Below are 15,782 nucleotides of genomic sequence, written 5' to 3' on the forward strand. Positions count from 1 at the left end.
ACTTCAAAATGTCCACCATAAAAGGGCAATGCCTATTCTGCTCTTAAAAGGGCAACCTTTTCTTTTTTTTTTTGGACAACCACTTTTCCCCTAGAGTACCAGGGCCCTGGTCAGTGCTTGGGGAGTGGAGGGTGGGAGGCGTGAGGGTTTCTCAAAAATCAAAATGGGGGCATGATGCTGAAAAGTTTGGGAACCACTGACCTAGATCATCTCTTTCCAAAAGACATCCAATCTTGCCTGAGTCTCCAGCTCAGCGAAAATCCATCACAACCGTTGGCAGCGTGAGCCAGATGTTAATGACCCTCGCTGCGGAACAGGGGGCTTCACAACAGTAGATTTTGTTTTTATTTCAAAATAAATTTATTACAAAAGCTTGAGGACATTTACAGTTGAACAATGTGGTGAAGAGGTATCTCCAAAAATACTCATTGTTTGGACAGTTGAGCACGGAAGAAGGAAGGAGGACTCCATTTTTAACAATGCACGAACGAATAGAATAGCTATCACAACCATTTTTCCCCAGGTACATAACATGAATGCAAACAGGACTACCACTTGATAGGAAAACCAGCTGCTGCTGAAGGTGCCATCTGTACATAACATGACACTTCCTTTTCCCTCTGGAGCTTAATACCAGTTCTAAACCTTGTACTAAGATTTTATGTAGACTTCAATACTCTCTACCATACAGAGAAGACATCCCTGAAATCTGCACATGAACCTAGAATAAGGTTAATTCCTTCCAGATCAGTCTGAAATGAGCTGAGATTCAAAGCAAGCTCTGTTTATTTCCTCTACTTGAATGGTTCCTTGGATATAAACAAGAATATGGTGACACATCCTCAGATGATGCTCTTAATTTGTAAAAGGTGGTCAAAGCCTGCATGGTTCAACTCCTCTGTGCTTTGCCATGTCATCCAGCAAACCTGTGAACCGATTTTCAATGCTACAGGGCTGGCTTCTTGCTTTTTATAGTCACAAGATTTTAAGTCTGCACTATGTCGCTTCCATACACCTTATCTTTGCCTAACCTCACCATAGCATCACCAAGTACAATTCATGTGGGAGAAGGGAATATAGCTATTTTGCCCAATAAAGTTAGATTTCCCTTTCCTTTTACAAAGTCCCCAAAGGTGAAAAGGGCTGAGAGAACTTTACAGGCCGAGTTTGGTCACAGATGACTTTCCGAGTGTCAACGTTTACGGGAAACGGTTGAAAAACAAACAACATTTTTTAAACAACGGAAACAGCCGTTTTACGATCTCGGCAGTGACACGCACACGCAAAGCACAAAAGGATATAAAGTTTTACTGATTGTAAAGACGCACTGGATAGGAGAAACAGACCTATGGAACTGACGTGTTAAAGAGACAGGTATCAAAGGGGTCTCTAAATACGGTGCTGAAGGGAGCCAGAGATTCTTTGATAACATGACATCACTGGTAGCCAAGACGAACCAATAGCGGGGCATGATGGGAGCTGGAGATTCTCCGCCAAGATGGTATTAGGGGTATCAAAGCTGATCTAAGCCATGATACCAGGAGGACTGGAGATACTCTAATAACATGGAACTAAGATGCTCTATGGGTATCAACGCAGTTCTAATGACGTGGGTGTTGGCAGTTCTCCGCCAACATGGCTGAACTTTGAAAATGCAAGAGAATGAATGATACTGTTGGAAAGTAGTAGACAGCTCCCTTATGTCACCCTGGAATTACCTCCACCCTGGTGTTATATACATCAAGCTAATGTGACATTTACATGAACAAACACAACCTTGCCAAGAGTCAAGCACCATGTTCTCAATCAAACACGACCATGAGCCGTGCTGCTTGCGGGATATATACAAAGCTCGGAATCCCAGATAAGCCTCTGTAAGGATGAAGAATCACTAAAGCATTTAGCTTTCCCAAGCAAGCTTTTGGAGGATCAGGGTTTTCCTAAATATTGACTTCAGTGACAGTGAATAGAGAAGGGCGAGGATCGAAAAGCCAGGTCAAGTGGGCTTGGAAAGGTTTTGGCCTAACACAAAACTAAAGTCGAGTGCATTGTTGCTTTCTCTCGATCATGACTCGAAAACTAGTCTAAGTCTGCTTCGTATGGCTCGTCATGCCATGCTGTTAATGGCATGCACAGCAGATTGAATAGGCCACAGTCATCCCTACTGTAACCCCATTGCCCTCAGGCGACTTACACCAGGAATAAATTCAACAGCCGACCACTTCTCCCTGGCAGGTAGAGTTTTTTTTGTTCGTTGCTCTCACAGCCCTTTATAAAGGGGCGTGTGAGGAGGTCTCATCATCCCCTCCCTGCCGATGGAGAAGCCTGAGTCAGGTCTGCACTCTAACCACTTGGCTGCACTGCCAAGCCCCCTTAACCAAAATGAGACTATCTGGTGCTTTTGGGTGGGTAGATTTCTAAAGCAAACGCATCAGGGTGTACAAAGAAGCTAGGACAGACAATCTCAAGTATTTGAGTCTCTTGTTCTTAAATCTTTTTCCTCCTTCGCCTTCTCTTCTTGGGTTCCGGCAGTCCTCTGAAAAGTGTCCATATCTGCCGGCTGCGGGTGCCAGCCTTCTCAGACCCTTTCCTTTTGCTTCACGTTGGCCAGCCGGACATTTTCCTGCTCGGTGGAGGGTGGAGACGGTTCATCGTGGCATCCAATCATCAACTGGTAAACCAAGACCCCAGCAACTGACCCGAGGAAAGGGGACACGACAGGGACCCACCACCATTGCTTGCCCGTTCTGAAAGACACAAGCAAATGATAGATGAGGAATGGAGACCAGGCCATCCGCATTTGGAACCAGAATAACCCAAGTCAGAATATTCCCAATCAGACATAGGCTCCTAACACCCGAGGCGCGTTAGAAAATGGGACGAACACGCCGAAGTCGTCTTAGGACTCTTGACATTTTTTTACCCCTGTGCTTGGATGGTCCAGAGAACTTTTCAGAGGCGCTGGGGACCCTTGTTATTCCCCCATCACTTCTGTTTGGAAACAGCCATGAAAGTCTCCAAAAGAATTTAAGGCCAAGGAATGGCTGCCCTTCCCATGCTTGCTCCTGGGCATACTGGTTGATAGCAATGCCTGGGAATACGTTCTAATCAATGGAAAAAGCTCTGCTCCTTCTGCTTCTCACTGCTCCCCAAATCTCCAGGGACATGGATGCCCTCTAAGATTGTTAATGTGACCCGAGGGTGCCTCAAGATGCAGAGACCGTGTAGGGGTCCCGTTCTCATGGTCACTTCCAGAAGTGCGTGGGTGAGGTACTTTTTGGTGACCCTGGGCCTGGATCCCACCCCTGCTAAGTAATCTGACCGGTGGAGAAAGCACTTACGTGAACACTTCCGAGCCCCAGCCGGCAATGGAGGTGAATAGACGAGGCCCGAAGTCCCTGGCTGGGTTGACGGCGTATCCAGAGTTGAAGCCCATGGATGTCCCAATCACCAGGACGACAAAGCCAACGGTGAAAGCCTCGAGGCCACGGGGGATAGGGTTGTTGTAGGGATCCACGATGGCCAAAACACAAACGATCAAGGATGCTGTGCCGATGAACTAGCAGAAGGGGGAAGAGAGATGCGGTTGAGGTTTGAGGAGTCTGGTGGAGACTGATCAGTCATTGAACAAAGTCGCCTGGCTACTGCATGAAATGTGGCATGTTTAGAACTTACCCTTTGGAGCGACAGAGTCAGGGCACATCTACGCAGCAGGGCTAAAGCCGAAATAAGCAATGCAACTTCAGCTACGTCAATTGCGTAGCCTAAGTCAAAAAAGCTTCATTCGGCTTTTGGCACTGTCTACACAGCACTCTTCCTCCGACTTCCCTTAGTCCTCGTATAATGAGGGTTACAGGAGTTGGAGTAAGAAGTCCTCCAGCTAGACATTATGTCGAAATAACGGCTTGTCGTCGAGAAGCACACTACGTTATTTCGGAATAATGCCAGTTATTCCGAAATAACACTGCTGTGTAGATGGACCCATAGAGAAGAATGTGACCCCATTACTTGGCTGCACGGGGAACACCAAAGGGAATACCAGGGTACCACTAGGGAACATGTCCTCACCCTTAGCAATAGCTTCCTGGAAACACATGGGCTACGTCTAGACTGGCATGATTTTCCGCAAATGCTTTTAACAGAAAAGTTTTCCGTTAAAAGCGTTTGCGGAAAAGAGCATCTAGATTGGCACGGACGCTTTTCCGCAAAAGCACTTCCACAAAAGGCCCAGGACTGTCCCGCGAGGTCTCTTAGCAGTGCCCCATGGCTCTTACCTGGTCAAAGAATCCGTTGAGTACATCCAGATGCTCAGACGGGTAGGTGGCAAAAATGCCGGCGGTGCCATTCTGCCCCACTACAAACAACTGGTTGTTGCCAAAGGCCCATATGGCATCTAGAAAGGAAACGGGGGTTGGGTGAGTCATTCATGGCCACTCTCCTCAGCCGGATCTCTCAAGAGCCCCGCCAAACCCAGGGCAGGGCTGCTATTTGGGAAGCCTAAGGAGTCATCCGGACGGAAACCCTCTGGAGATGCCAATAGAGAGACCCCGTATTTGTCCATCACGCACATTCCTGAGCCTCACAGAACCGGACTTCTGCCGTGCCCTGGGCAGCTTGCACCGGCGTCTGGTCGGAATGATTCCAGCCCATAATTCGATAACACTCGCATTAAGCCTTGAGTATGAGATCCCCCCGGCAGCACCCAGCGTAGCACCAACGTGGCCATCAGCCTCCCTGCCTCCCTCCCCTGGGAAATGCTCCGATCGGGCCGGGCAGACATTTTTCACAGCCCAAGAGCACAGAGCCAGAGGGCTGGCACTTACCGTAGTACAAGCCAAAGACGATGCCTGCTCCGAGGAAAGCACCAATGGTTTGTGCCAGAATGTAAATAGGCAACTTAATCCAGGGCTCCCGGGCCATGAGGCACATCGCGAAGGTCACCGCAGGGTTCAAGTGGCCACCTGGGAAAGATTTTCTCGTTAGTGTGCTGGGAGCACAGGACCCGGCCCCAGAATACACGGAAAGGGAGAGAGACGGGCTCCGGAAGACGTGCCTGCGTTCCCGGGACATGTGCGGCGGCAGTTGGGGCGGGAAGCCGTCTGCGACTGCAGGGTTCACACCCTAAGCTGGCCCGTAGGGATTGGTAGGCGACTGCATACAAGGCCCATACGCACGTTAAGCCCACTGCAACCCGTGAAGGAGGTGCAGCCGCTGGAAACCAGGCCAGAGTGAGCCCTGTTCATTGGGATAGACAGAGTACTCCACCTGCCCAGAGCTAAGCAATACCTGCTCTGCAGGGACATGAGGGTATACGGCAGGGAACGGGACGGGGGGAAGGAATCGATGCTCTAACAGGCCTTTTTCCACCTCGAATTTCTATGAGCCAGTGCGGCTCTTAGCAAGAACAAGTTGCTTGATCGATCTATCGCTGTACATGCTAGCTAGCTATCCATCTAGCTAGCTAAATAGCTATCTACCTCTATGGGGGGACAAGGGGTGGATAGCTCAGTGGTTTGAGCATTGGCCTGCCAAACCCAGGGTTGTGAGTTCAATCCTAGAGGGGGCTGTTTAGGGGATCTGGGCAAATCTGTTGGGGATGGTATTTAGTCCTGCTGTGAAGGCAGGGGACTGTACTCAATGATCTCTCAAGGTCCCTTCTAGCTCTACAAAATAGGTGTATATCTCTATCTAGATATACGTATACACATGCCTCTCTATCTCTATCCACCTCTCCTCCCCCCATATACACTCTATCTATCTAATGTAGAATACTAGAACAGGAAGGGACCTAGAGAAGTCCACATCTCTCTCTTTCTCCCTATCTAGCTATACACCTCCTCTCTCTGTCTCTGTCTGCCATTGACTACCAACAGTGATAGTCCACAATGGGGAGATGGACAATTGCACAGAGCAAGAGCTATGGAGAAACCAATGACCAGCCAAGGGGTCTGTTTTCTCCTCAATGTGGCTTGTTGGTTTCATGCCCGCAGAGAGGAAATGATGTTATTAACTATTCACCATTGGCCTTTGCCTTTGGATCCCCAACTGTGCGTGACCAGGAGCTGACAGCCAGAGGGAGCCTTGGGTTTGCAGTAGAAGCCTCGTACCTGAGATTTGCCCTGCGATCAGGATGCCGAGTGTCACAGCAAAGCCAAAGGCCAAGTTGACAGTCAAGAAGCCTCCATGAGTTCCTCTGCTGAGCACGATCTGAGCAACGGAGCCACAGCCAAACATCTGAAAGAAGAAAAGAACAGATCAAAACCGGCCCAGTTGGAGTTGGATTTTCTTTCAGGAGAGAGAAATGGGCCAAGGACTCCGGAGTGCTTTCCACACGAGTCCTCCAAGTCCATGGCCAACAACACTACACTACGCACACGTGTGCTACAGTACAAAATGGGGAAAGGCAGCTGCAAAACTTGCTGGCTTGAGGGGAAAGGTCATGAATTTGCCGTCCGCTTGACCACCCCCATCTTCTGAAGCCTACAAATGACTCTTCCTTCTTGGTCTTCAGGATCTTCCATGGATTTGCCAGAATCTCCATACCCCTCTAGATGCCCAACCTGCTGCCTCGAGCCATTCCCTGGTCTCTGAAAACACCAGACCCTTCCCTCCCCTCTTCTCTCTGTTCCTCCACAGTGGGTGGCCTACAGTGTTCCTTTAAGTGAAGAGATTGGGCAGCCACCCAGGAGAGATTCCAGTGCTACCCAGCTGATTAGCAGAGTGCCTACTGCCCGCAGCATGAGAGTCTGTTGGTGGTGCACATCCACTCATGCCTTGGTGCACATAACAAAATTTATTCTGCACATGGATGGGAAAAAAATAGAAGCAACATTGGTGGTATCTCCCTTCCTTAAAGCTGCTTCCACCAACTTCCTTTCCTGCTTCTCTGCCCTTAGCTGATTCCTTAACCCCTTCCAATGCCTCTCATCCCATGGCTCATCTCTTCTCTTGGCTTCCTACTTATCCGAACCCTCCCTTTAATAAAATCATCAAAATCTTCCCCCAGAGACCTCCAACTTTCAGCCGTCAGTCCTTCTGCCCTGCATCTCTCTTTTCTCCCAACCACGCTTAGGGACACCCTATGATGCATTTCTACTGCACCTCAGCAGGTTACATAGAACCGACCTCCGTGGAAGTTTGGGGTCTGGGCCTGAAATAGGATGTGCTCATAGTTTGCTGGCGTTTGCAGAGATGACTCCACATGGCTACATTGCAAGGATAATCTTCCTCAATGTAAGGAGTGCCCAGCAGCTGGTCGGCAGCTGTCAACAAGGCAACGCTTGGATGCGGTAACAACACCGTCCGCCATGAGCTGGTGCTAGGATTTATACAGCCGCTCCAGCACTAGACTACAGGCGAGCCGAGTGATTTCTTTTTCCCCAATCCACAAAGCTGCTTAGGGGACTTCCTGCCTCACCGGACTCCACCCTGCCGCAGACACCCACAGGCGTGAGAAACGTGAGTCCAGACACCTCGTAAATTACATACACCCCTCCTGTCTGGCCAGGTGAGGGACACTCTTCCTTGCAGGGGCTGGCAAGCCTGGGGCAAGCGGATGGTTATTTGCGCAGCGCGATAAGGGCTGTTTGCTTGCAGCAAAGGGAGGAAGCCAGCTGAGCTCAGGGATGTTTGCTGGAACCAATCCCTCGTTTCCGGTGCATGTCCAAGAGATCCACGTCCCTCTCGTCTTCCCTGGCCCGCCCCACCTCACTAGCAATGCAGGCCATTCCAGACCATCACGGAGGTCTGAGTCATTCGCTCAGAGTTAACCCCTGGTGGTCTCTGATGTATCTCCAAGGGCTTCGTGGAGTTACTCCTCATTGGCACAGAGCTCCGCTCAGCACCAGTCTCCCCAGCTGTGTTGGGCTACCTCCGAATTACAGTGGGATCTGGCTAGCCCAGGCAGTAAGATTTCCGGACCCAGAATCCAACCCATGGAACCTCTCTCCTGCCAGGCCATTGACAGCAGAGGAACTAAACACCGGGCCTTCCGAACACCTGGGCAAGGACTCGAATGGGCAGATAAACTCCAGGTGGACTCATGAGATGCACTGCCCACATCTACATCCCGCTGAGCCAAAGAGCCCAGGTCTCCACCAGCACAAATTCAGGAGGCAGGTAAGGAAACCAACCAAGGAACCGACAACGGGAACTGCAGAGTGCCATCTTCTACTGGACGCAACGAGAACTCCTCCCAGGTGTGTCGTAGACCCTGTACTGCTCACATCGCAAGACTCGTCACAATATTTTCCCCTTTGATGAGTGACTGTCACCCATGGGTCTCAAAGAGTTCTACACCCCCGAGGTGCAAGGGGAAGAGCGATTACCCAAAGCTGGGGAAACAAGGAGGGAGGAGGCCATAGAAATAAAACCCCCACAGTATCAAGGCCTGCATCGCACACTCTCGCATGACCGGCTCTAGAATTTCAGGTCCTTACGCGCCACTGGACAAGGGACATGGTTATTTTTACAAGCATTCATACAGTGATTGTGCTAAAGTACTTCACTGTGAAGAATTAAAATGACTCCCGGGGTATTTATGAAACTTAAATCTGTGTATTTAGTTGGCCAGGCGTTAGCAAGGAGTAACGTGCCTTATTCTAGGCACTGCACCTTAGGGAAGATGTGGACACATTGGAGAGTGTCCAGCGGCAACACAAAAAAACAGTCCAAGGTTTAGAAAACCTGATCTGCGAGGAAAGGTTAAAATAACTGGGCACGTTTAGTCTTGAGAAAAGCAAACGGGGGGAGGGCGGGGCTGAGAAGAGTTTTCAGTGTATTAAGGGCTGTTACAAAGAGGGTGGGACTAATTGTTCCCCATGTCCACTGAAGGTAGGACAAGATGTAAAAGGGAGCAAGGGAGACAGGCTGGATATGAAGGAAAACTTCCCGCAACAAGGGGAGTTACACTCTGGAACTGGCTCTCCCAGGAGGCCAGAACATGGAAGCCCCATCTTTGGAGGTCTGTAAGACAAACACAGACACACCCCGGTCCGGGATGAGCCTGGTTTTCCTTTGTCCTGCCTCAGCGCAGGGGGCTAGCTCTGTAGAAGGTCCCGTCCAGCCTGGCATTTCTGTGGTCCTCTGTGCGTGTCCATCTAGGCATTTAGGGACTGAGTCTGCGCCTGCTGACGTCAGCCAATGGGGAGCTTCCAACACTGATTTCAAAGGGCTTTGGATTACACCCCGAAACGGCAGGCACCTGTCCCACGGCACCCGAGTACCACAGGCCGTGTAATGCAGCAGACACGCCACTAGGGGGACCCAAAGCAGCAGCTGTGACGTTTCATACTGACCAGTCCTATATAGCCAGGGGAGCCGACAGCCTCCAGGCAAGCTGTGTGGGGACGCGGCAGCTCTGCACCCTCGGAAGGGGCGGGGCCTTGGGAAGAAAGGGCGTGGCCTTGGGAAGAAAGGGCGGGGCCAGGCAGCCAGCCCTCAGAGGCGCCCGGAGTGCACTGCACAGCTCTCCAGCTGCGATTTATAGGGCCAGGGGTGCTGGCCACTGCAGGGAGCCCTGGACCGCTTTGAATCACCAGGCCCCAAAGCAATTGCCCCCTTGACTCCCCCCCATCAACAGGCCTGTATATGGCACTGTCCACACCGGTGCATGTCGGTGTCTCTTGCATCACCGGGGGGGTGTGAGTCACCCCCTGAGCCACCTACTTTATGTACTTGCCCTAACACAAGAACAGCCACTCGGGGTCAGACCAAAGGCCCATCCAGCTCAGTGTCCTGTCTGCCGACAGCGGCCAGCACCAGGTGCCCCAGAGGGAGAGAAACGCAACAGGGAATCCTCACGGGATCCCTCCTCTGTCTCCCATTCCCAGCCTCTGGCAGAAACTAGGGACACCCTCCCTTCCCAGCCTGGCTCCTAGTCACTGATGGGCCTCTCCTCCAGGAAGGATGGACCTATCCTCCATGAGATAAGGTCCCCGAGATAACCCCTCCCACCTTTCTCCGCAGTGAAGACAAGGCTGTGATTAGAAAGGTCCCGAGGAAGGAAGGTAACACAGGCCTTTGGCAGGAAACAGCAGTGGGTTAATAATACGGGGCAGATTACAAAACCGATGGGTTTATGAACAGCTCTGGAGAACAGTGACTCTGTTTGCACACCCAAGAAGGGATAATCTCTGGCATTCGTCTCCATCACGGCCAGCTTTGCTCAATGATTAACTTTTCGCTGCCCAGTGGCAGCTGTTTGCACCTTGAAAGGAGCCACAAGAGACCGAAATGTGTTTGCTCTCGAACGGGACAAGCCCCGATCCTTGGATGGAGCCAAGCAGGCTCTGTAGCATTGGCACCACCTACGGTGTTATTGACTGAGTAACAACTTTTCTCTTGGGCAAGCAAACCGCAAAGGGATTAGGCAAGGCGCCTGTGTCAATCTAGCTTAATTGCAGCAGTGAATAGGGAGGAGAGCCAGGCGGGGTGGCTGTCCGACTGGTTGGTGGCCCAGATGCCTGAATAAGGCTGTTGAAAACTCCTGCGCGGTGATGACAGTGTGAGCTGTGAAATAGCTCCGTGCGCACCTGAAGCAGCAGCCTGAGTCACCATGGGAGCTGAAGCCAGAGCCCAAAGGAGGGAGACTCCCCGCAAATCATGGGCCAGGCTAGGCCAGTCCAGGATTCCCATTCAGCAGCTGGCTCCAATGCTCTTTTCCCTCCCCCCCCCCTTCTTTTGCAAAGCCACTGGTTGACCAAAAACTAGTGAAATCGAGTTATAGCCATCCCTGTGGATCAGCCCCTGATGGCTGCCCTAGGCTGCATGCGGTGATGAGTCAGAGGGGTGGTTCTGGGACAGCCGAGGGCAGAATCCTGCTCCGCATGGTTTGGGGAGCAACTCAAGTGGCCTATTACGATGGAAAAGGGTGTGACCAACAAGTGGAAGCAGGGCAGAAGTTGCAAGGGGGGCTTTGGCCGCTACTCAGCTTCAAATCTGTCTCCTTCTGCCCTCTGCTGGGTGAAATCAGAACAGCTGAACTATGTTTCATATGCCCTATACAGCTAAACATGGAAGGAGATTCACCCTTACTTTTATCCCTATCATCACAGGAGGTGAATTTCACCCAGCATGAGAAAGTTTAAACAAATGGCATTGGAAGAGTTGTTAGGACAGAATGTACATGCAGATTTTTCCCCACTGAAGCAAGATCACCCGTTCCCCACTGCCTTGGGGTATAAGGTGAATGCCCAGGACAAGGGGTCAGGAGACCAGAGTTCCATTTCCTGCTCTGCCACAGACTTCCCATGAGGGCTTGGTCAAGTCATTTAAGGTCTGATCTTGCAACAAGGAAGGAAGACAAAGGCTCAGGCTGTTAATTGCTTTATGCCTCATTTCTCCCAGGTGTAAAATGGGGAAATTACCCTTCCCTGCTTCACTGAGGTGGGGTGGCCTTGTTAGGGCTTGTGACGTGCTTTGAGAGCCTCAAAAGGAACACCATAAAGAAAAGTGTTGTTTGCATTTCATGACATGACTTCCTGGCCCACAAGAAACAGCCACCTCTTTTGGCTCTGATAGTATTACCTGCACGTAACATTTTTGCCGGTGCTCAACGTTGTTTAAATTTACACATACGTTTTTAAAACTATAGCAAAATATTAACATAATATAAGGACCAAGTGTAGCAAGACGGAAAGCACCCCAGCCTTTCAAAGTCCTATATAAAGCAAATAAGTTGTAGCAAACTGCCTAGTATCTCTGTGTGCAGCTGCCCTCTACCGTATGAAATCAGAACAGATGAACTATGTTACATATACCACTGAAGGAGATTCACCCTTACTTTTATCCCGATAATCACACTCTGAAATGTAGGCTTCTGTGGCCCAGTTGCAACCACACAGTGCCAATTTGTAACACTAAAGTCTTTCCTCGGACCAATCCTGGTTGAACTATGAGCAATGGAATCTGATTCAAAATTACTTTTTTTCCCTTCCTTGTGTCTAAATAACAGTGAAAAGCAGCTACTCCAACATGCAATGCCAGCTCTATATGCCACTAAAGGATACAAGTCTGACCTTTTCGCTAGCTTTGGCATTTAAAACAAAGCAGCTCTGCAGAAAGGCAACAGCTGCAACTTTTTTTATTATAAACCCAAAAAGCTGGGCAGCTGGATTTTTTTAATTGGCCGCTCCAACAACAGGGGACTTGTGAAATTTGTTTGCTGGTTGCACTGTTTAACAATTGCCAGTGGGGGGCGCTGTGGGGCAGGTGAGAAGGAAGACCAGATTGTGTACAGCCTAGGGTTTAGAGGAAAAAGTTTTTGTTGAAGTGTGGAAGCGCCTGGACATAAAACTCCCCCTTCTGCAATGAGAAGAGAGGCTTTAGGTGAGTTAAACTGGTTTCCTTGGCTTCACATTTTCCCTGCGTGTACCTTTTTCTACATGAGTCCCTTCCAGCGGTTTTGTACCATGCACAAAGGTCTTGCTGGCTCAGGAAAGTGCCTCTCTGAGCGCGTGACCTTTGTGCCAAGGAAAGGAGAAAGATCTGCTGGGAAGAAACAGGGCGGGTGTCCTTTGCCTTTGGGTGCCACAAAGCTTCCATGGCAAAGCGCAGGTGTGTGTGGGCTGCAAAGGAACCCGCCCTATTCCTGCGGGAACTTTGACCTCCGTCAGTGCAGGAGCAAACTTTGTGCTTGATACAGACCAGATCTGGCGAGACCGGGCCAACTCCAAATTTGGAGCCTGATCCTACATCCCTTGCCAGGCTGGGATTGGGCACTTAGGGAGGTTAAAAATGACCCTGTAAAATAAATGTGCAATCCATGCACCATTCCACGTACCAGCAGGGTGAGGGCAACTTTGAGCCTAGCCTCCATGGGAGTCTTGGTACAGACCAGACCTGGCGAGACACGAAAGATGTGGTGCAGCTGCAGGGGAGGCCGCGCCCTAAAACAGGCAGCTGAGGGGCTGCGGGTGATTGGGAGCAGAGACAGAGTCCTGTGATCGGCTCCTTCCAGGCAAAGGACTAGTGTCGATATCCCAGGATTCACCAACCCTCCCAGGCTTCCGTGGACGGGGAAATTTGGGCGACCGTTCTCAAGAGTCTCTGGCCTCAAGCCCTTTTGGGTCCAGGTCGAACGAGGAATGATCTGAGATGAAGAGCAAACTGAAAAAAGCCTTTCAAACTGGCCCTCTCCGGCCTTTTCCCTGGCAGCCAGGACCCCCCAGCATCAAATACAGCCTCTAAATAAAGTTAACCATGCGAGGGGAGACTGAGGCAGCAACCCACAAGAGGTGAAGAGAGGAGCAGCCTCTCTGCACCTTTGGACGGGGCTCCTAGCTCCTAACCCAGTGCCATCCGTGACCTGTGTGACGTGCCCCAGCTCTGCTAGAAGGGCCCATGCCCACAGACAGAGCCCTGCTGTCTTAAAAGGAGTTGTTAAAAAAAAAAAGTCTCCAAGCCTCACTCTAAATCCGGCCTGTTCTTTGCTAGCCTTTTCCGAAAGCGCGATCCAGACCAATGAGCCACGAACGCGCCTCCGTGCTGGTGAAACACAACGGGCGATGCGCCTCTGGTTCTTCCGATAGCTACTTTCACTGCTTTTGCCTCATTGAAAGCAGAGACAGGACCCCACCCCACCCCCACCCCCCCACACACACACACCGCAGCCCCAGATGCCAAAGGGGTTTTGGATCTGGCTCTGAACAGCTGGAATGTGTTTGATGTCTTCCCCTGCCAAATAGCACAGGTGATTCAGACAGAAACCGCACAATCATTCACACCCAGCTACTACCCACCCTTATTTCAAATAATCCTTCCAAAACAAGGAGCTATTGCTCACACTGGTCTTTTTGGCAGATCAAGAGAGTATGCTACGGGAAACATCGCGTCCCCATTAGAGATGGTGGCATTTTACTGAGCAGAGAGATATACCAACGATACCTCCCCCTCTCTGCCCCCCATTGCTTTTTAAAATATAAGAGGCTGTTTTTCCATTTACCTGAGATGGCAGGTGGTACTTTTCAAAGGTGCCACCTCCGCTAGCTAGTCCAGCTACTAAACAATTCCCAAAGCAATTCTGATCTCACTTTTAGGGATGCAAATCCACAGTCACTCAGCTGGAGTGGATGGAATTGCTCGGGGTTTACACCTTGGTTAAATGAGGTTGGAATCCGATCACATATCCTCAAAATGATGCACAAACACAAGCTGACCAGTGCTAGAAGATCAGCAAACTAGATACAGTCCAGCCGTCTGCAGTGTCCTCTATATACCTACCTACCGTATCTGGAAGGGCCAGCATTTTCAGAGTTGGATGCTTAAAGCAAAAGATCCATAGCTATATTTAGCCACCTAAAACATTGGGTTAGTTGGGGTTGGTCCTGCTTTGGGCAGGCGGTTGGACTGGATGACGCCTGAGATCTCTACCCACCCTAGGATTCTGTGAGTCTAAAACATTGTCCTGATTTTCGGAGATGCTGAGTATTAGCAACAACTACTGAATTAGGACTTGTCCATGCTTAAAAACGAGATACCCTAGCTACATGGTTCAGGGCTATGAAAAATGTCTCACCTCGAGCACAATAGTTACACCTCACCACGGTGTAGAAGCAGCTAGGTTTATGGAAGACTGATTCTGTCAACTTAAGTACTGCCTTTCAGGCCGCTGGATTAACTGCAGGCCCTCCGACTGGCATGGTGGAATCTTAGTTCCCATCCCTGAATCAGGTCCCTTATTTATTTAAATGCCCAGATACAGAAAAAGGTTCCCAAATTTTGGCACTCAAGTTTGAACCCTTTGACCTAGGCACCTGATGTCTTAGCGTCTACACACCCAATCTTTTGTGTCTATTTACATTGAAACCTCTGGCGGGTGGCAGCTACCTGATGCTCGACTTGTGGCAAGCGGTGGTGAACGTTCCGCCATCCAATCAGATCAGATTCGTATATTTCAGTGAGCTTCAACCCAGCCCAGCTGTACCATGCTCCCTGGATCCCCGGGCAGATCTGTTATGGACTCTTCCAACACCAGCGCATTTTTAAAATGACGTTTCAGAAAACGATCTGAGAAGTGGCACTTTCCCCTTCGTGCCTCTTCGCTCCTCACTGGTGAAGTTCTTTAAAGCTCAGACAGTTTCAGAAGCAGGCACTGCACAGAGGCGGGAGAACAATTTCCTTCCAGGGGAAGCCTTGTAGTAAGGCACCTGCTGTTTACACATGCGCCTCCCGAGTGGGTCTACTCTGCTGCTGATCCATGCAGCAAGTGGAATCTTTCCACACTTCAAAAGCGTTATACATGCAACTCGGTGACTGACTTGCATACCTTATTTCACACAGATCAGCAGGGTTGTACTACACTAGACCCCAGGGAGTTCCCTGGCCAGTTTCATCGCTGGTGTAAATTCCAGGGACGGATGCCACTTCTTTATCAGATCACTTTAGCTTTGCACCCAAATTACTGCAATTAAACAGCATCCCACCAGCAAGCCAGAATCTGAGCCAGGGGCTTGTGCATATTGAACAAGCAATGGGAGCACGTTAACCATTGATTCTAACGATGCCTGAATAAAAAAAGGTCGTTTAAAAACCACCACCGAATCCAAAGCAGCAAAACGCCGACTTACCACCAAGATCAGCGTTCCCAGGCACTCGGCCAGTGCCTGCCTCACCAGTTTGTTTCTGATGCGCAGCATCTCCCCAATTCTTGCAAGAACTTCCTTTTGCCTCCCCATTGTGGCTCCGGTTTTCTTCTCTGGCCCAGAGGTGGCTGGTGAGTTTGCAGCTCCTTGCCTTGGTGCGTGGAACTCTTATCTGCTGCAGCCCTGTGTTTGCTTATAAAT

General features: G+C 50.2%; 1 protein-coding gene across 1 annotated transcript; it reads right to left on the reverse strand.

Moving 5' to 3' along the window:
* Nucleotides 1-322: 322 nt before the first annotated feature.
* On the reverse strand, nt 323-15,760 carry LOC102451428 (aquaporin-3). Its single transcript, XM_006122997.4, has 6 exons — nt 15,567-15,760; nt 6,108-6,234; nt 4,824-4,961; nt 4,275-4,393; nt 3,342-3,559; nt 323-2,747 (listed from the first exon to the last, which is right to left on the reverse strand). Exons 1-6 carry the CDS (start codon nt 15,672-15,674, stop codon nt 2,579-2,581), a joined length of 879 nt encoding a protein of 292 aa, XP_006123059.1. The 5' UTR covers nt 15,675-15,760; the 3' UTR covers nt 323-2,578.
* Between the last annotated feature and the right edge of the window lie 22 nt (nt 15,761-15,782).

The sequence above is a fragment of the Pelodiscus sinensis genome, chromosome 6, assembly GCF_049634645.1.
Source record: "Pelodiscus sinensis isolate JC-2024 chromosome 6, ASM4963464v1, whole genome shotgun sequence".
Classification (NCBI taxonomy): Eukaryota; Metazoa; Chordata; order Testudines; family Trionychidae; genus Pelodiscus; species Pelodiscus sinensis.

Excerpts from the sequence above, each read along its gene's own strand:
- LOC102451428 (XM_006122997.4), bottom strand. The coding sequence starts at position 15,674 with ATGGGGAGGCAAAAGGAAGTTCTTGCAAGAATTGGGGAGATGCTGCGC. Across the intron at positions 6,235-15,566 it reads TGGGAACGCTGATCTTGGTG|ATGTTTGGCTGTGGCTCCGT; the intron begins GTAAGTCGGCGT and ends TTCTTCTTTCAG. Across the intron at positions 4,394-4,823 it reads CGTCTTTGGCTTGTACTACG|ATGCCATATGGGCCTTTGGC; the intron begins GTAAGTGCCAGC and ends TTTCCTTTCTAG.